The 20,152-nt window shown below is 37.1% G+C and overlaps 2 protein-coding genes across 3 annotated transcripts in view; both read left to right on the forward strand.

Moving 5' to 3' along the window:
• Positions 1-378: 378 nt before the first annotated feature.
• Positions 379-16,226, forward strand: aggf1 (angiogenic factor with G patch and FHA domains 1). Of its 2 annotated transcripts, none has more exons than XM_055180613.2 (16): positions 379-484; positions 571-623; positions 1,296-1,508; positions 1,663-1,762; positions 1,853-2,064; positions 3,744-3,881; positions 4,016-4,216; positions 5,788-5,854; positions 12,889-12,991; positions 13,089-13,140; positions 13,333-13,434; positions 13,514-13,679; positions 13,896-13,975; positions 15,387-15,514; positions 15,672-15,771; positions 15,882-16,226. In XM_055180613.2, exons 3-16 carry the CDS (start codon positions 1,314-1,316, stop codon positions 16,086-16,088), a joined length of 1,851 nt encoding a protein of 616 aa, XP_055036588.2. In that variant the 5' UTR covers positions 379-484; positions 571-623; positions 1,296-1,313; the 3' UTR covers positions 16,089-16,226. The 2 variants fall into 2 exon arrangements, with proteins under 2 accessions (XP_055036588.2, XP_055036585.2); XM_055180610.2 differs by lacking the exon at positions 5,788-5,854 and adding an exon at positions 7,692-8,199 and having other exon boundaries at positions 380-484.
• A 1,334-nt stretch (positions 16,227-17,560) lies between these two features.
• pde8b (phosphodiesterase 8B) overlaps positions 17,561-20,152 on the forward strand; it is a 77,247-nt gene continuing 74,655 nt past the window's right edge. The window contains exon 1 of the mRNA XM_055180125.2: positions 17,561-17,811. Within this exon, the coding sequence (XP_055036100.2) occupies positions 17,767-17,811 (45 nt within the window). The 5' untranslated portion in view covers positions 17,561-17,766. The remainder of the gene's footprint in view (positions 17,812-20,152) is intronic.

Consider the following 20,152-nt stretch of genomic DNA (forward strand, 5'->3'; position numbering starts at 1 on the left):
ATCTCAAAAATATTACCCATAACAACCAAATTCTTTATAATCTTAACCAACCAAAGTCTGAGTTGTAATGCGCTCATCAAAAGACTAAAATATAAAAACTTGCGATCCAAACAGACATTGCAAAAATAACAGGTCTTGTGCATTTACATTATGCATTTGGCAGATACTTTTATCCAATGTGACTTTTATTTTGTATTAGTTTGTTCCCTGGGATTCAAACCCATAACATTTGCAATGCTAGCACAATGCTAGTTGAGCTACAGTTTTAAAAAACAAAAACTTAAAACAAACTGTATGTTTTATGTTTAAATAAACAAAGACTGTGCCACCAGAGCATCCTCACAGCTGCGGGTAATGCTCTACGCTAGGGGGCGTGTCATAAACACAAACGGAAGTGACGCAAGCGCGCAGACCATGACGTTACAAAGTGAAAGTATGGCAGCCTCCGTTGCAGTGGGATTAAAGTTCGACGCGTTTGCTGCCTGTAACACACTTTACGATCACACAAACATCTACACGATTATGTGTCCAATGCTCGCAGGTCACGTGATGTTTATCTTTGATTTGCAGATTGACACGCACGCGGGGACGCGCAAGCGAAAGAAAACTGGTGGCTTTAAACGGTGAGGAACGCGTGGAGGAATACGCAAACATGCACTGATATAAACAAATAGTTATTTTACGTCTATCAAACATAACAGTAGTTTGTTTTTGATGGTATTTATGTGATTTTAAGTCCACGGATTAAGGGAGTTTTTAGTGTTACGTTTCCGTGGGTTGTTACGTTCTCATTTGCATATTCATGTATATTCGTAGTGCTCTGCTCTGATTGGCTGGTCTGGTTTTTTACCCAGTACTCATTTTATTCACAAGAGCATGGTTGCCAGTTTTGTTAAATAAACAAAAAACAGAGGTCTGTGCCCCCTCTCACATGAAAAAATACTGTAGTAAAATTACTACATACTATAGTGTTTTTGAACCTTACTATAGTAAATGCTACAGTATAATTAATAATACATTGCACTCTTGTTATATACCACAATTTATTAAAGTTTACTATGGTATGTTACACATCAAATGGGCTATAGCAGGGGATATGTCCCCCTTCGATGTCTATTGTGGTTACGGCCATGTTGTCTTGTAAAGTGGTTCACTATTACCTCATCCATCATTACATTATGGAGGGTTTTATGCGTAATAACATTTTGAATACGTGTATATTGTCAAACATGCAGTATGTTATGTATTCCTTTGTATTTATGCAATCAATCCCTGTTTTTCTGATAAACTTACAGGCACATAATTTATTGGCTATGGATATGGAAGGAGAACCAGACCCTGAACAGGGTTCAGAGGAAGAGCTTGTACATTTAAGATCTCAAGCGGAGGTGCTGCGTCAGGAACTGAAGACATGTAAGGACGAGCTTCAAAAGTTGCAGAAACAGCTCAGCCAAAGTGAACGTCTCCAGAAGACGACAGAAAGCTACAATAAAGATCTCAGAGAGCAGGTGAGTCGGGTACATTTGTTGATTTAGGGACTCAAACTTGGTGTTTTGTGTCTATTCCTGTAGTTCTACATTTACATTATTTGCGTGTCAGTAATGTGTGTAGGACTTTTATTTGCTGATGGGCCGTGTGTTGCGTTTGGCTTTTGTGATTTAGGTTTATAGACTGTGTACAGAAATCCACGAGACACGGAGAAAAGAGAGAGAGAGGGTGGATGCTGAGGTTCAGACAGAAGAGTACACCTGGACAGACACGGGTGAGTGATGCTTTTCGGTACCACAGATTAAAATCCAATTCACCATCAGCATTGTTGTGAAAGTAACATGTTATCTGCTTCTTACAACAGATTACTATAATTATTACTATGGCGGATACTACCAGTCAGCAACGGAGACAACGGCAGAAACAAAGGAGCCTGTTGCCACGGAAACTCAAGAGCCTGTTGCCACGGAAACTCAAGAGTCATTAGAGCAAACTGATGTGTTACCAATAACAACAGAGACTGTACCAGCCGATCCTGAGCAACAGGATGGATCAAATGTTTATTCACAAACAGAGGTGTGATTATTTTTTTATTTTTGTATGAGCATTTCAAGTGTTTAGTATATTTAAAAGCTATAAAAAATTCTTAAACTCTGGCAAGACTGTAAAATTGTAAATGTGTTTTCTGATGAGTATTTAGGAACGTTGCATTTCAACTCCAGGATAGTATACAGGAAAAACAATCCATCATGTTACCAAAGATACAGTATGTAATAAGATTAGGCACTCATATTACTATGAATAGGGGACAATGGAACCCTCAAAATGGCCGCCCGGTCCCGCCTTCCAGTTAAAATAACCATTCAACAATCAATAAGGACTAATGATTGTCTGGGGGAGGGGCTCTATACATAGTGACGTGAGGCACGTTTCAACCTGTGCGCATGAAGTTTTTTTGCGCTGTTTCAAACGTTATGTTATGGTTCAATTCGAGTTTAATTGTTGATCAGAAATATGTTGTTTAATTGCGAATTAAGCACACAATTTTTTGAGATATTTTCCCATTCAAGTAGATAGGACTTGCATAGAAATTTAGTAAGAATAATAAAAAGGCAAAGCAATCTATAGTATCGCCAATAATTCATAATAATCCTAACATGTAGCCCAAATTAAAAGTTAATTGAAAACGAAATTATTTGAAAAATATTTTCATTGTAAAATTACAGTTATTATTAGTAAACAAATAAATATTAGCCCGTTTATACTTTTAAAGTAACAACAAAACGATCTGCAATGTAGTCAAAATAATACAGTCAAAGCAGTCTATAATAAAGCCAATAATCTATTATAATACCAATATTTATCCTAAAATAGTTCATTGTAAACAGAATAATTATTAAAAAATTTATGAATATTTGCCACGCCGTATTTTGTGAGACGTATATACAAAAATAGTTAATTGTAAATAAAATGATTATTAGAAATTGATAAATATTACCCAATTTCTGCCGTGTTTAAACATGCTGTTTTTTTAAATCAGATCTGAAATTTAGCCAAAATAATGCAAAATCAAAAATGTCTATAATATAGCCAATAATCCCAACATATATCCAAAAATAGGTGATTGTAAACAAAATAATTTTTGGAAAATGAATAAACATTAGCCAATTTCTACTGTGTTAAAAAACATGCAGTATTTTGGGAGACATCAAAACCATCTGAAATTTAGCTAAAATAATACAAAGTTAAAACTGTCTATAATATAGCCAATAATCCATAATAATCCCTATATATTTCCAAATAATTCCAAAATAATTGTTAAAAAATTATAAATATTAGCCAATTTCTACTGTGTTCAAACATGCTGTTTTTTGTTTGTTTGTTTTTTTTGATGAGGAGATGTCAAAACAATCTGAAATTTAGCCAAAATAATGCAAAACTGAAGGTGTCTATAACACCAATAATGTCAACATGTATCCAAAAATAGTTCATTGTAAACAAAATAATTATAAAAAAATTAACAAATATTAGCCAATTTCTACTGTGTTCAAACATGCTGGTTTTTTGGATCAGGAGATGTCAAAACAATCTGAAATTTAGCCAAAATAATACAAAATCGAAGGTGCCTATGACATAACCAATAATCCCAACATATATCCAAAAATAGTTAATTGTAAACAAAATAATTATTAAAAAAGAAATAAATATTGGCCAATTTCTACTGTGTGTAAATATGCTGCATTGCTGTATTTTAGGAGGCGTCTGGAGAAGGCAAATCTATAGCAGACATGCTCAGAGCGACCGCAGAGGAGGCGTTAAACCAGACTAACTTTGTGTTTGATGAAACTTCTGGCATGTACTATGACAACAGCACTGGATTTTACTACGATTCTGTAAGTTCCTCCTACGTCATCCAAATAAACGCTAGAATCTTTTGGGACAGTCGACTGCTGTTTATTGCCCATTATTTGTGTAATCTTGTATAATCTTAATCGTCCGTACTAATGTGTTTTTTCCTGTACCACAGTCCAGTCAGCTGTACTACGATGCCAACACAGGCATGTATTATTATTACGACCCGGAAAGTGGAAAATACGAATTTCACTCTAGAATAGAGGTGCCCGCCGCACACCCTGACGCGGAGCAGACGCCACAGAGGAAGAGCAAAGACTGGAAAAACAGGAAGTCGGTGAAGAGCGCAGATAAAGCTTCCTGTCCCGACAGAGGGGTGAGATATACACGGACACGTTTTTTTTTTCATTCAATTCACAATGATTTGTATTTGCTGGTGGACACACTTCCTTATGAATTTAAGCTTTTAGCTCAGCCCGATTCGGATTCAGATTCAAATTAAGATTGTAAACGGAGTTTATTAGTCTCTTGTTGCTTGAGTCTCAGTTTTCAGTGTTTCTTCATTAAATGATGTTGATTGAATATGAAGGTCAGTATAATGGCGCTTTTCTATGGTGTGGTACTACTTGGCTCGGCTCGCTTTTCTTTGGTTCGAGCTTCAATGCATGCCCGAAATACTTTGACAGTGGGTACTGAATTAGATGAAACAGTAGGTACTATATAGTATGAATATGGAGAGTATGAATGAATTCGGACGTGCTACATCTGCCATTTTGATAAATCACGCGACATACCTCATCATAACAAGAAGTTAGCCATTAACTTGAATGACGTTAAGCTAGCGCTATGTAACCACAAGGGACAGCTGTTTAATATATGTTTTTGCATTTGAATTAGGGCTGCAACGATTAATCGTGCAGATGTGCGTTTTCTCAAAATTAATTTTAATGAATTACGGTGAAATCGCGGCACATCCCAAAGTCAGGGGGCGCTCTCTTGCAGAAACTCCCTTTGTGCCACAGAAGTAGTAGCATTACAAACGCTATTCCAGGAAATGTCTATAGGAATATTTATATCGCTGTTCTTTAAATTGTTTCAGGTATTTTCATGATAATAAAGAAAATTTTTAATTATTTTGTTTAACAAGTGTTGCTTTTTTAAATGCACGCTATAAACGACTCGGACTCATAATGATTTTATATTGATAAGGACTTATCAATAACCAACCAACCTTACTAACCAAATGCCGTAGTACACGCACAAGCTGTGCATGAAACCATTCAAAATCAATTCTGAATTGATTTCGGACGCATTTTTAATGGGACACGCAATTAATCGTTGCAACCCTAATTTGTATAGAGTTGCGTTACTGCTTTTGGACATTTTTGAATAAAAATCTTCTTTGTTGGATAATTCCTCTCCTGGGTGCTCGTGGGATAGTAAAGGGTCCATCGAATGAACACCTTAGGATCTCGCCGGAGATAGTAGGTCATCTGGGTACTATTCGCCTACTGTTTTTAGAATGCTATAAATTCGGACATACTACTCGTCGCCTACTGCATTTCGCATACTATATAGTATGAAAGTAGGCAGTTTCGGATGCCATCATCATTAATGCGACACAAACAAGCGCACAATACGGGTGTGATGGAGCATATTGATGGAATGGTGGTGTTGATTTTTGGGATGTGGATGTTGTTTGTTTTACTGCTAAAAACGAGATTCATACCACAATGCGCAAATGACGACATCTCTGACCAATCCGTGATCCGCAGTATTCACATTTTAGTATTGGTACGGCTCGCTAGGAACTTAACTATAAATAGGTACCGTACACAGTGACCCACCCAAATGTAAGCCGTACCATGCAGTGGAAAAGCGCCATAAGAAGCGTCACAGAGAGGGGTCTGTACGAGAGCTGACCGTATGCTGTTCCTTTTGCTGTAGGTTCAGGATTTGACTTACTCAATGGGTCAGTTGAAGATAGAGAAATTGAAGCGGATGGCAGTCAGAGGTATGGTCTAGTTTATAGAGTTTTAGCTTCTGTAGCTTAAGTAAATAGATATGACATGCATCAACCGAATGTGATTTAAGGTAGTTGAATTTGAGGAGCGCAGATGCAAAAAACGCTAAATGCTACCTCCGTCAAAGATGAGATAATGATATAAACCGAATGATCTCGCCACGTAGGATTAAATACTTTGCTTTAAATCCGCTTAAATCCCGGCCTCAGGTTTTCACAAATACCGGGTTGTTGGCAAAATCCATTAAAGGTGCAGTGTGTAAATTTTAGCGGCATCTAGTGGTGAGGTTGCGCATTGCAACCAACGGCGTAGTCCACTGCTCACCCCTTGCTTTTGAAACACATAGAGGAGGTTTCCTGGACCTGGATTAGCTTAATCCAGGACTAAGCCTTAGTTTAATTAGGAAATATAACTAGTTTTAACAAACATGCCTTACTAAAAACATTACCTGTGTGCATTTTGAGGTAAAGCAAAGGGCACTGATGTATTTTAAGATATGTCAGTGCAAGTTGTTTTCAGTTTGGAGAGCTCTAAAAAGTGTTTAAGTCTAGGACTAGTCTAATCCCAGTCCGGGAAACTGCCCCATAGAGAAGCTACGGTAGCTCCCACCGGATAAACATGTGATCGTCGGAGACAACTTAGTAAAAAAAAATGTCCGTTAAGGGCTTCTGTAGAAAAATGGCGGCACAAAATGGCGACTTCCATCTAAGGGGACCCTCTTTGTATGTAGATATAAAGGTCTTGTTCTAAGGTAATACACACATAACGGGACATTATGAAAGGTCTTTGTACACCCCTGATAATATAGTTTTGTATTTTATTTTGCATTTCTGTCAAGAGATCCTTCTAAAAATTACACACTGCACCTTTAAAGGATTACTCCACTGTCATAAAAAATTATAATAATTTGCTCACCCTCATGTCATTCAAGATGTTTGTCGTTCTTTGTTCAGTCGAAAGGAAGAAATTAATTTTTTTATATTTGCAGACGCGATTAATCGCGATTAATCTATAGCAGAATAAAAGTTTGTTTACATCATATATGTGTGTGAAATATATTTAATGTATAATAATTATGTATTTTTAAAAATGCACACATGCATGTATAATTTTAAGAAAAAAATATATTTAAATATTAAATATTTATATTTATATATATAATATAAACTTTACATAAATAAACAAATGTATATACACACGTGAACATTTCTTAAATATATACATGCATGTGTGTACATTTATCTATACAAAGTAATTATACACAGTTCACACACATATATAATGTAAACTAAAACTTTTATTCTGCTATAGATTAATCACGATTAATCGCTATGCATCACTATGTAAGGTGCCAGAATTTGTTTGTTTTTATGTGGGAACTGAGAGGACAAATAAACATTTATGGCAATACTTGCAAACATAGTTTTGGATTTTTGAAGTTGGTTTAGTTTTTAGCTTGGTTTGTTTGATTTATTAAAAACATTTTTGGAGACATTGACCCGTGGTCCTCAGACAGGTAACATAAATTTGAATCTAACTCGTACCATTTCCAAATCCATTTTGGCCCTTTTCCCTCTCTGACTTTGTTAATAAAAGTGCCAAAGATACCCAAATAAAAACTTAAAAGAGGTGTTCAGATGTTGGGGTTGTAAATGGGGACTTTGTGTCGTACTGCATCTTGAAAATGAAACAAACTGAAAACTGGGACTCAAATGGCAACATATAAGCAAATACAAAACTTGTAATTGCACTACATAACAAAGCTTGCGCAATTACTGTTGGAGGCGGATCCTTCGTCTCATTGGCTGAGTGTTTGCTCACTCACAGGACCATAAAGAGGCGGAGTCTGACAAAAAGCCAGAAAACCATCACAAAGGACAGAAAAATGACACCGCATCACACAAGAAAGGACGCAGATCTCGATCCCGAAGCCCTCAGCGAGTCAGTGCTACAGACAGATCCAGAAGAGCCAAGAGTCGAGATAGAAGCAGGTCGCGCTCCACGGACCGAAAGAAAACCCGGAGACGGAGCAGGTCGCGCTCCGTTGATACGCACAGCAGGAGGAGGAGAGAGAATGGGTCGCATTCTGATGACACGCACAGCGGGAACAGGAAGAAAGGGAGGGGGCAGAGGAACAGATCTCGCTCTGAGACTCGCAGGGACAGGAAGTCACACACTGAACATGTGAAGGGTGAGAGTGAGCCAGAGGAAGGAGAGATCACAGGGTCGGATGGAGAGAAAAGACCTTTATCGTCATCATCGTCCTCAACTTCATCTCCTGCTCTGCCTGCTCATGAAAGTCCAGAGAGAGAAGTTGAAATGCGAGGGCAGGAAGGTGAGAGGAACGAAGCATAGGATTAATCTGTAATACATTCCCTACAGAAAGAGGTGGACAGAAGCTTAATTATTGTCTGTTTGCTTTTTAAAGATGGACCGGGTCTGTGTTAATCAGAATTAATTACCTGTTTTAAAGTTAAGCATGACCTTGTCATCATTAAGTGGCCAGTGATGCCACAGTTACTTTGAAAAAGTAATCTGATTACTGATTACTGATTACTCCTTTAAAAAGTAACTAAGTTACTTTACAGATTACTTGATTTTAAAAGTAACTAAGTTAGATTACAAGTTACTTTGTTAGTTACATTCCAGTAGCTGCCAACACCCCCACTGCCTCAACATTAAAAATGACAACCGGTTTTGCCAACACTCACTTTATTGGAAGTGCATTTTTAACAGTAACGTCAACAATGTATCTCCTGACATTTTAAGTTGAACTGTTGTGTTTTAAAAAACTAAAATATATATATATATGAGTCTTTCTTGACTTCACTTAACATAAATAGGGGTGAGCAGGGGCCATTTTCAGAAAAACTTAATTTTAAAAGTTAATGTTTTAGACAGAGATATATTTTTGTTGTGGTCAATAACTCACAAGTGTGGTCTATCAAAACCAGCTGGAATTTTGAACAAATGTAAAACGACTTCTGAATAATTTCACTTTAAACAAGAGTAGTGAATTGTTACTTTTGACCTTGACAGCAGGGACGAAAGTAACACACAGGTGGGTCAAAAGTAACACAACAAAACATGATAGATTTTTGTGTTACACTTGTTTTTATTAAATATATATTACTATGACCTCTTTAATATGTAACTGCAAACTTATTTTGTCATTTATCTTTGTAAAAAATAATTAAATTACATTTTTATTTTAAATTTCAGTTTTATCAAATGTTTCAAAAGCAACCAACAGTACAAACTTAAATTGCTGAGACTAAACAAAAATTCAATAGTTTGAACACTATGAAAATAAAATTAAATCAAATTAGAATAATATCAATTTTTTACCATATTATACACAGTATTAGCAGCGGGACAAAACTAACAAGTGTTACTTTTGACCCGACAGGATCTACTTACTCTATAAACTCGACTTACTTTTATTTTGAAAAACTGAGAAGTCTTCAGGATGTTATATAGTAAATACCTTGTAGATTTATCAGTATTGTAACACATGAAATGAGAAAACAACGCGTTGTAAGAAAAAAAGACCGCTTTTGGAATGTACTTATCATGGTTGAAAACACAGTTCTGTATCTACACGTGGAAATCGGTGAGTAAATAACGCGATATTTGTCAACTCTTTCAGAGGTTATGTGCTAATATGCTGTCATAGTGAGATTTAGATGTTATCAGGACTCGGAGAAAATCGCTTTGTTACTTTCGTTCTTCAACTCTCCCACACTTACTGGTTTTGCACTGAAGTCCAGCTTTTGTTGTTTGGGTAGTGGATGAACTCCTGCTCACTGCTTCGCATCACCGGGTGGGACTATGTGGGACTTGCTCTTAGTTTGACTGTCTGCGCCGTGCCGCGACTCCAAATGTTTGTTTTTTTTAAATTTGACGTAGTGTTTTTGTAGCTGCATCTCTCTTCTCTCTCCATTGTACGTTGTTTACGTTTGTGTCGCTTACACGTGACCTGAATTGTCCTCGTGCTGAAAACGTGACTTGTCGCACACCTGACTTCACTTCCCGAGACGCAAGAAGAAATATACAAGAAAATATATATTTTACTAAGGAAAATTTCAAAAATAGTAACGCACAGTGACTTGGATAAGTAACTTTAATCTGATTACTGGTTTGGAAATATTAACGCGTTAGATTACTCGTTACTAAAAAAAGTGGTAAAATTAGAGTAACGCGTTACTAAGTAACGCGTTACCGGCATCACTGTAAGTGGCATACAGCTTTCATTTTCATCATGGAACTAAACATGGTTATATGCATTCATAATAAATTTTTTGGTAAAATATCTTTAATCAAATAAATATACTACTGCCATCACTCTTTAAACCGGTGTATCGACAAGAATCTAGCGATACGATATGTGTCACGATACAGGCATTGCGGTGCAAACTGATGCGATACACTGCCCAACCGTAAACCAGGGCGATATATTGGTATATTTTTTATTTTAGGAATATAATATAATATAATTTTAAAAAAGCTGTCATTAAAAACACCACCATATGCAAACCTTAGCAAAATAATTGGTGACATGCCCCTGTGTTAGTAGGGGAGAGCAGGGCACAACCTAACGCTTTTTGGTTTTGGCTAAATCATAAAAAAATATTTGAGTTTGATTAATTATATTTATACACAAGCAACACATATTTATACACTGCTACAAATGACCATTTGAAGTTCTTGGACAATTACATCAAACATGACAGAAGTGCAAACATTACAACTTACCCCATGGGTGGGGTTATTTGTAACACTTGCTAAAAATTAAGTTTACAGGCAAATATTTCAATACTATTTTTCTATATACTTGAAGTGGATATTGTTTATATATATGCCTATAATAAACAGGTATATACACTATCCATCCCTCATCTAACCATAGTTCAATTATAAATAGATACAAATGTCTAAATATGTGAGAAAAAGAAGCACAATTATGTAATAACATTTTTTTTATATGTGACCCAGTCTGTTAAAACCATACTAAAGTCTCAAAATCAAATTCTGAGATGATGAAAATCAAAGTCTGACTTTAGCCATTAATTTCATTTATGATTTTAATTTTTTACAATCATTTTTAAAGAAAAATAAATAATTATTTGACAAGACAGGCACATTTATTTTTTTTGCAGCCAGCAAACATTCGTGTGTAGCCTATTTAAAACAACGGCGAGAATTACGCTAACTAATTTTAGCTGTTTTCATTTCGTTAATGCTGAGGGGTTAGTTGTAGCACAGGGTTACAACTAACCCCGCTGGGTGAAAATATTTTCAAGCCTACCAAAAAAGTTGCTAAGAGCTGCAGACATATTTCAAAATTATGCTTTGTTTTTTTCAACAAAACACTGATTAAGATGACATAACATTGGTTTTGGTATCTTACACACCCAACTCAGAAACCGAAAAAAAAACATATGATGAAAAAAATTACTTGCATGCGTCTTTCATCAATAATTCTATGGAAAAAACGTCATACATTTCCATAAATTTGTGGGAGATGGTCTTTTGGCAGCGTGAAAACAATACTAGAAAAACAAATCGCTTAACCCTATGCAACAATGTAAACAGTCCCTGTTACAACTAACCTTGCGTTAGGTTTTGCCCTGTGCATCTTCTGACTTCTATGTTTACGCAACCTGCCCGTACAAAGTATACGCAGTTACAAAAATCCGGCTGCATTTATACAGTACACGCACGTTATTTTGATGATGAAATTTGCATCACGCACTTTACGCTAAACCTTACGTACCGATTTGTCACTTATTTGATTTTTGTAATTAAAGGGACAATAAGTAGGATTTCCCCCATCTAGTGGTGAAATTGTAGTTTGCATTCAAACGAATAGAGCTCTCTAGCGCCTCGCTTTTCCAAATGCGTGTTGCAACTACGGTAGCCGTTATGTAGCCTACTCACTGATCTCCTTGTCCGTTTCAGCTGGTTCACGAGTTCTGAATGAAAACGTTTAGTGGAAACGTGTTGCGGTAGGCTAGTGCTTTTTGTCCCTTTCTGCTATTATAGTTTTTTAATATGGTGAAATGACATGGAAGCCTTCTAACTGTGGGTTTACACCAAATGCGAAGCGTGCAATCGCATCGCGTTGCTCAATCTAGATTACTCGCGGGATTTAACTTCGTGTCATGCTAATTTTTTGCTCGAGTTGAATATTTTCATCTTGGGCGAAGACGCGTGTTTTCACGGCAAGCGCGCCGCCCATATCGCGTCATTCGCATCGCCCCATGCGAGGACGCCTCTGATCGTGTCTTTGCATTGACTTTGTATGTAATCTACTCGCGCAAATCGTTGAACTCGCATCTGGTGTAAGCCCTCAGTAAGACTTACTCGTTCAATGTAAATAAAGAGAAGAAATTCAAAGCTTACAAAGAAAAGTCAAATCATCAGTAGAGGTAATTTTACACCTATGAGGACATGCAAGGACAAAATACACGGCATTACAAAAAACAGCCGGTGTTTGTACAGTACGTCTACGCGCATACTATTCTGATGCTGACATTTCCTTTTACACGTACGCAAGAGTCAGAGTAAAGTACGTCAAGTGACCGATTTGTAACTTATTTTATTTTTGTCATTAAAACCTTTTTTTAATGCCATTAAACTTTTTTTTATTAGCTAAAGTTAAAATACACTTGCGTTAAAGTATACTAGTATCTGTTTAACTTTAAGTTAATTGTCCAAATATACTTTGTTGATATAATTTTCTTTGGCAAGTATTTTTATTTATTACCAAGAGAAAAATGTTAAGTCATTATTCAACGGATACATTCGTTTATCTCTAGTGAGAGTAGTTAAGTAGATTGCTATTTTGAATGGTGTTACTTGAGAGGCCTTCTGTTTAAAGTGTGTTTAAAACTTTGCCTTGTAATGTTTGCATATGTCAAGATATATTGCATTGAACTTTTTGTTTAGAAGGAATAGTTTGTTCTCACTGATATGACCCCTTAAAACTAAACAGTGCTCTGCGTGTGTGTTTGTGTTACAGAAGGCTGGCCGCCCTGCGTTCGGGTGACTGTCGTTCGTTCCCCTGTACTGGATACGGGCACGCTCTTCATCCTCACAGCTGACACTGTTGCAACAATCGGCAGGTTGGTACAGCGAGTGTGTGCGTGTGTGAGCGCGCTTGTGTTAACCTTAAGTTGAGCCAAATTTAACAAGTGAATGTTTGTATATATCTGATTGCAGAGAGAAAGACATGAATCATGCCATCCAAATTCCAGAGTTGGGTATCAGTAAGGTAAAAAACAGAGAGAACCAGTGATAAGCATTTAAACTTTCATTTATTTATATTTATATTTATTTGTATATGTATATGTATATGTATATGTATATGTATATGTATATGTATGTATCCTCTGCATGTATAGGAATACTAAAATATTAAAGATGATCTCTCTCACTCTTTGTGTGTGTGTGTGTGTGTGTGTAGTCCCATGCAGAGGTTTATTTTGACCAGGAGCAGCAGTGTTATATGTTGATAGATCAGGGCAGTCAGAACGGTACCGTCATCAATGGAAACAGAATATTACAGGTAACACAGCTGTTTCTTATATTGGACACACATTAATGAGAATTGTAGTGTTGCAACTTGCTCAACTTGGTCTCTGCAGCCCAAGGTTCGCTGTGACCCTTGGCCTTTGACTCACGGAGATGAAGTGAAGATGGGCGAAACCGTTCTGTCCTTCCACATTCACACTGGAACCGACACATGTGATGGTTGTGAACCAGGGCAGATCATAGCACATCTGAACCGCCATAAGAAAGAGGAGACCTCGGGTAAATGCATGCACATACAAAAGCAAAAGGTCTGGAAATGCACATGTAAGAATGCATAATATGCAGAAGTCATAGTCACTGATGGAATGCTATGATCATGCAACAATGCTGTGTTTAGGACATGATGGGCGTTGTTGATAAGACTCTGAACTGTTTCATTTATATCTCAAACTTGAATCAACCTCGCCCAGGCTGAGTATTGCGTATGTGTTTCAGGATCCGTTCTTAGCAAAGAAGACAAGGAAATTCAACGACAGAAAGAACTGAAGATGATGAAGGTTAAATATGGTCTTAAAGTAAGTGCAATAAAGTTTTCAAAAGGTGCAGGTGTATTGATCTGTGGCAGTAATGAGGATTGCTCAGTGCTGCCCTCTATTGGGCAGGAATGTGAATGGTCAAGTGTTAAATGGTTACAGGATAGACAGGGGTGCACATAACGGGTGCGGATGCACGAATAAAATAAAAAGGCGCACCAGACACTGCTTAAAGGCCAGTTATGTTATTGTAATTTTGTAATATAGTTACGTAATTTTCTGCAACATGAGCGATTTCTCTGTGCATCATTGGTAAGATAATTAATGTGTGGTGTCAGCAGCGATGCAACAGTCACTGGCCCGATTGGACAATTTAAATATGTAAGATTTTAATACTTTCAGGGTTGCCACGGGTCCTTGAAATCCTTGAAAGTTTGTGAATGTGGGGGAAAAAATTTAAGGTCCTGGGAAGTTTTTGAAAATATAGATACAGGTCGTTGAAAGTGCTTGAATCTAAAAGTTTCCTGGAAAAAAATCCATATTATTACCTGTGTAGTGTAGGATAATATCATAAAAATTCTAGACTTGCTAAACTCTAACACCATGCTAAACTGTTCACTTTAAATGCTTATATCTTCTGTATTCTAACGTTGATTCATACCAAAATGCTTTTTTGCATAGTTGTGTTTGACACATGAAAACGTCTTGGGTTACGTATGTAACTGTTGTTCCCCGAGAAGGAAACGTGACGCTGCGTCTCCCTTGTCATACTTCCTGCGTCCCTGTAACGCCGTCTTTGGCAATATTTCAGATAGTGATATACTTCCTGGCTTCCGCGTCACCCTGTCTTTGTCGTTAAGCCTCACCATTGGTTGAATTTAATATACAAATTCAGACGCACTTACCATTGGAGGTGTCCCCAGAGTGTCACCGCAGTGACGCAGTGTGAGTTCCCTTGAAAGGGAACTGTAACAATGTATCTTAAAAGGTAACACGATGTAATCTTGCTCTCATTTGAAATGTGTCCCCACAATTAGTCCTTGAATTTGAGGGTATTGGACTTAGAAAGTCCTTGAAAGGTCATTGAATTGGAAGTTAACTAAGGTGTGGGAACCCTGTAAATGGCAGTGCTGTGGTTGGATAGTGCAGGTTATGGGGGGAGGGGATGGGGTAGTCTTATCCCCATCTGACATCACAAGGGGAGCCAGATTTCAATGATCTATTTTTTACATGCTTGCAGAGAATGCTTTACCAAAACTAAGTTACTGGGTTGATCTTTTACGCATTTTCTAGGTTGATAGAAGCACTGGGGACTCAATTATAGCACTTAGGTCAGATTTTCATGAATTATCCCCTTTAAGACACTTAGTTATATCAAGTTCTGCTGGTACTGTATGTTGTCTGTTTTATTAACTTCACAGCATAATGAGTCTTGTGTACGTGTGTGTTTCAGAATAGTGATTATGAAGAACAGAAGGTCGTGAAGAACAGCAGGTATAAAGACAGAGCAGAAAACCGTCGGCAGATGGTTGGGAGCGAGGGAACATTCCAAAGAGACGACGCTCCAGCTTCGGTTCACGTGTATGTGACAACCTTTCCAGTCAAACAGTTCCCATTATAATAAAGATCTTTACTGCAGTGAAGTTCTTGAGTATAAACACAACAGTTTAAAGCTAAACATTGAAGTGATTTTTTCTCAGTCTGTGATTTAAGTATGTTTACCTTTATGTTTATATAGTGAAATAGGTGATGAGAATAAGGGTAAACAGATGCTGGAAAAGATGGGCTGGAAGCGAGGTGAGGGGCTCGGCAAGGATGGAACTGGAAGGAAAGATCCGGTAATACTCATTTATTCTGTTGCACAGCATTTCTTTTTCTGAATGTCTGTTGTTTGGGATGCACTTGAGCCTCAGGTCCTAACCTTCCCTTGTGTGTGTTTGTGTTGTAGATTCAGTTGCAGTTACGCAAGGCTCAGTCTGGGCTTGGTTCTGGAGTCGTTATGTCCGTAGAAGATGCCTCGCTCACCAAAACCAAAAACCAGAGGAACTGGGAGCGTGCACGGGAACGCTTCAATGATGCTCGTCTGACTGACTCGGCCCACCCTGACACCAGCCAATCACCTAATACATGGGTTAAAAGTCAGGAAACTGAGTGAATTCTGTGGATCCTTAGATGATTTTTAGGTTTGCTACAAAAATGGCAGAGTGGCCAGGATTTACACTAGCTTTACTAGTGATTTCAGTGGATGAAATAAAGGTTTTGTAAATAAACTTTTTTTTCCTATTAAACAAAATTATTGATTTTTTTCAAATACAAATACATCTCAGACAAATAAACTTATTTCTATTGTAAGTATTGGTTTTATGTCATACACTTACGGGTGCTTACTAATGTTATCTTCGGGTGACTGAAACTCTTTCGGGTAAAGTGTTCGCAAAATATTTTATTCTTCTAGTCAAACATTAAGTTTAAGGACCCATTTTGTGAATCATACTCCACTTTAATAGTGACAGCTGCAATGAAACCTATAGGGCAATGTATCTGTCATTTAAAGGAAAACAACACTATTTTTCAATATTTTACTACGTTCTTACCTCAGTGTTGACAAAGTAATACGTACTTATATTTTTTCAATGCGTACACTTAATCTTTGTACAGCGCATTGTGATTGTGTTAGCATTTAGCCTAGCCTCATTCATTCCTTAGGATCCAAACGGGAATGAGTTTGGGGGCCACCAAACACTTCCATGTTTGCATTGTTTGAAGACTGTTGCATGAGGGGTTACATGAGTAAGTGTGGTGGCACAAAATAAAACATGGCGATTTTTTTTAAGCGGATAAAAATGGAGAACTATATTGTCGAAGTGCTGCAAACTAAGTGCCCTTTCCGCCATACAATACACTCGACCATTCTCATTTTTTATGTGCTTAAAAAATCCTCACGTTTTATTTTGTGCCACCATGCTTACTCGTGTAACTACTCATGTAACGGTGGTGTTTTCCTGTAAATTTCTTTATTATGTCAAAAGTGCCTAAATGCTATATGTCCAAGGGCGCAAGAAATAACTACCTGTAGGTGTTATGGTCCACATCTCTTCTGTATTGTGGTCAACTTCACAACGCTGTGTATATTTGTTACTCGTTGAGTTATTGGGCAAAGCCTGTCAATGTTTATGTAGGTTGTATCTCACTCCAGAATCAAAATGAAAAAAAAAACACTACTATGCTAAAGTTAACGTAACTAAAATGTTTCTCATGATCTTAAAAACCTTTTATCTGAAGGCATATTTTTAACATTAAACACGTTTTAAATATAAGACATTTTTATTTTATTTTTGTCACAACAAAATTTTTTGTCAGTAGTTTTGATATTTTTTTTATTAAAAATAAATTTGGAAGAAATTAACAAATAAGCGAGTGACCCTAAACTTTTAAACAGTTGAGTAAATCTGTGATCCTTTGTAATTATCCATACTTTCGTATATTTAAACTTATAAGAAAATGATTTTTGCAAAAATGTAAATTATTTTGTTGTGAAATTTGACCCAGGCATGAGTTCATAAGCGTGGCCTTGTTGCCCTGAGCTGTTAACCGTCGGCGCTAGGACCGCGCACATGCGCACTTGCGCTTTCTGTCTGAGTGGGTGAAAAAGTTCTGTCAGAGGAACTTCGCCTACCTACAACCTCAAATTTTCCCAGTCAGCATTGACTTTCTGAGTGAACGGGTGGGGGGAATGCTGTCACAATGTGCTTTCGACGAGGCTTTACCGGTAAATAGAAAGGATTTCATGTAACCGAACCGCTCAGCGAGGTTTGGACCGGGGACGCGCAGAGATGAGCGCGGTCACACGTCTCCTCTCCAACGGACCTCAGATAGAGGTGAGCTTCACGTTAAATTATTCGAGAGCTTCAGACCCCGACCCACGAGAGTTTCCTACAAAACACGAGTTGTTTGCTTTTCATCCGGCCTTCGAAGGTCGTTTTATAACTAGGTGTTGCTATTTTTAAAGAGGTTTAATCAGTGTTACGTGCTGCTAACGGATAAATGCCACTTCATATTCTGGTAATTATATCCTTTATGTGTGTCATATTTAATTTGTATGAAAGTTATTATGCGTTGAAATGGTTTGCTTGGTTTCTAAAAAAAGCTTTGTATGTGTCAATAACGATCAACGCATTACTTGGATTTCTGCTCAGTTTGTTCCTAAAATTGGTTGTTTTTGTTATTTGTTTACAGTTTGTAAGTTGTGTTCTGATTTAGACTATTTCTGCCGTGGTCAGTAATCTAGTTCTAGCTATTTTGTTTGGAGGAATGTTACATTTTAGCGTTTAAATGAACATTCAATACTCGCAAAATGTTACATTGTACGTTCGATGCATTGTATCTGTCATCGCACCGGGACAGTATTGAAGTTCTCCAGCAGGGGGCAGTCATGGGTAGGGCTGCACCACTTGTGAGAATGGAGGGTGAAGTTTGGAATCATAGCAAATAATGGAACAAGATTGAGCTTTATTGCTTTGATGGAGACGAGCTGTAGAGTAGAGACATCTTGTGCAGACACCAGTTGAACTGTAGTCTATTGGATTGAACGTTTGGGATTTTGTTGTAGGATCAAAAAGCTTGTAAGTTATTCAGGGGGTTCATTTTCACAGCCAGCGTAATCGACAGCTAGTGACTCTTTGTGATCCATATAATTACACTTAGTGGAATTACAGATTCAGAACATTTACAGTAACAGTATCACATTCATGCCATCAGATCATGAATGATTCTAATTCTGTAATACTAGAGAAGTGAAAAACACTTGGGTACCAGGCCCATTAATCAGAAAGTTGTTAACTTTTCATTTTCTTATATAAATGTTTCACCAGTGTGTACTTTATTTACTGGTTTTGATTAAGTGTTATTTGAGATACAGTTGGTATTTCCGGTATTTATAGCGTCACACTTGTAATCAGGCCTAAAACTCACATGACATTTGAAAGTTTGGTTGAGTGTCATTCCAGATATACAGTGATGACAGGTTGTACAGTACGACAAGATGATACTAATGATAACCTGAAATGTTAAACCACTGACTGTATGTAATTTACAGTTAATCAGAATGGTTTATCTGAAATGTTATTGGAATTTCCAAAACATAAAATGTCACTTGTGTGACATGCAAGCCTGTTTGTTTGGAATATTTTTTAATACACATACATTGGACATATTTCATGCCACACTGTGTGTGTGTGTATGTATGTATGTAAATATTACACTACACTACGATTCGTGCCACGATTCATAGGAAGAGACTCAAGAGAACAAAACTTAGAAACAAAAAATAATTCCATACATAAGAGGGTTTTTGAACAGCTTTTGGTTTCTCCATCCCAATTTACATATTTTCCATTGTTCGTTGAACTGTTGAGAAAGAATATCACTTTCGCAGGCGTGCTGCTGTGGCTGTATATAAGCACACTGTGAAGCACTGCGGCCTACGGTGAAGCATAGCTGTGCTGATGTACAGCCATAACAGCACTCTTGTTCATGTGATATTGCTTTACACCTATATATTATTATATGTGACCCTATCTGTGAAAACCCATCTAACTTTTTCGGTGTGCGGCCCCCTTTCTGTACAGTGCATGCCCTCATGCCCCCCAAAGAAAATTGACATAAAACATTCCAAAACTTAAATTTTTTTCTGAGATTTAATTACACCGAATTGATAATAAATGATTGTTTTTATGAAATAGCATTAATCTGGGCCCCCCGTTGCACCATCTCAGGGCCACGGCTCCCAGTTTGAGAACCACTGATGTAAAGAACATTGTGTGACAAACATGCCTACATATAGAATGCAACATTTTTTTAAACATTAATGTCTTAGGTTTCCTTATGTACCATATAGGGATGTAACAATTAATCGTGTGTCCCAATTAAAAATGCCTGTCTGAAACCGATTCTGAATCGCAAGGCTGCGATTATGTGTTTTATGCACAGCTTGTGCGTGTACTATGGCATTTGGTCAGTAGGAAGTCCTTCTCAATCTAAAATCATTATGAGTCGAAGTCGTTTATAATGTGCATTTAAAAAAGCAACACTTGTTAAACAAAATCATTCAAAATCTTCTTTATTATCATGAAAATACCTGAAACAATTTGAAGAACAGCGATATAAATATTCCTGGAATAGAGTTTGTAACGCTACTTCTTTTGTGGCACAAAGGGAGTT

The sequence above is a fragment of the Misgurnus anguillicaudatus genome, chromosome 9, assembly GCF_027580225.2.
Source record: "Misgurnus anguillicaudatus chromosome 9, ASM2758022v2, whole genome shotgun sequence".
Taxonomy (NCBI): domain Eukaryota; kingdom Metazoa; phylum Chordata; class Actinopteri; order Cypriniformes; family Cobitidae; genus Misgurnus; species Misgurnus anguillicaudatus.

Bases quoted from the DNA above. Each gene is read 5' to 3' on its own strand.
- aggf1 (XM_055180610.2), top strand. From the start codon at position 1,314: ATGGATATGGAAGGAGAACCAGACCCTGAACAGGGTTCAGAGGAAGAG. The intron at 1,763-1,852 runs GTGAGTGATGCT...TTCTTACAACAG, and splicing joins GTACACCTGGACAGACACGG to ATTACTATAATTATTACTAT. The intron at 4,217-7,691 runs GTGAGATATACA...GCTCACTCACAG, and splicing joins CTTCCTGTCCCGACAGAGGG to GACCATAAAGAGGCGGAGTC.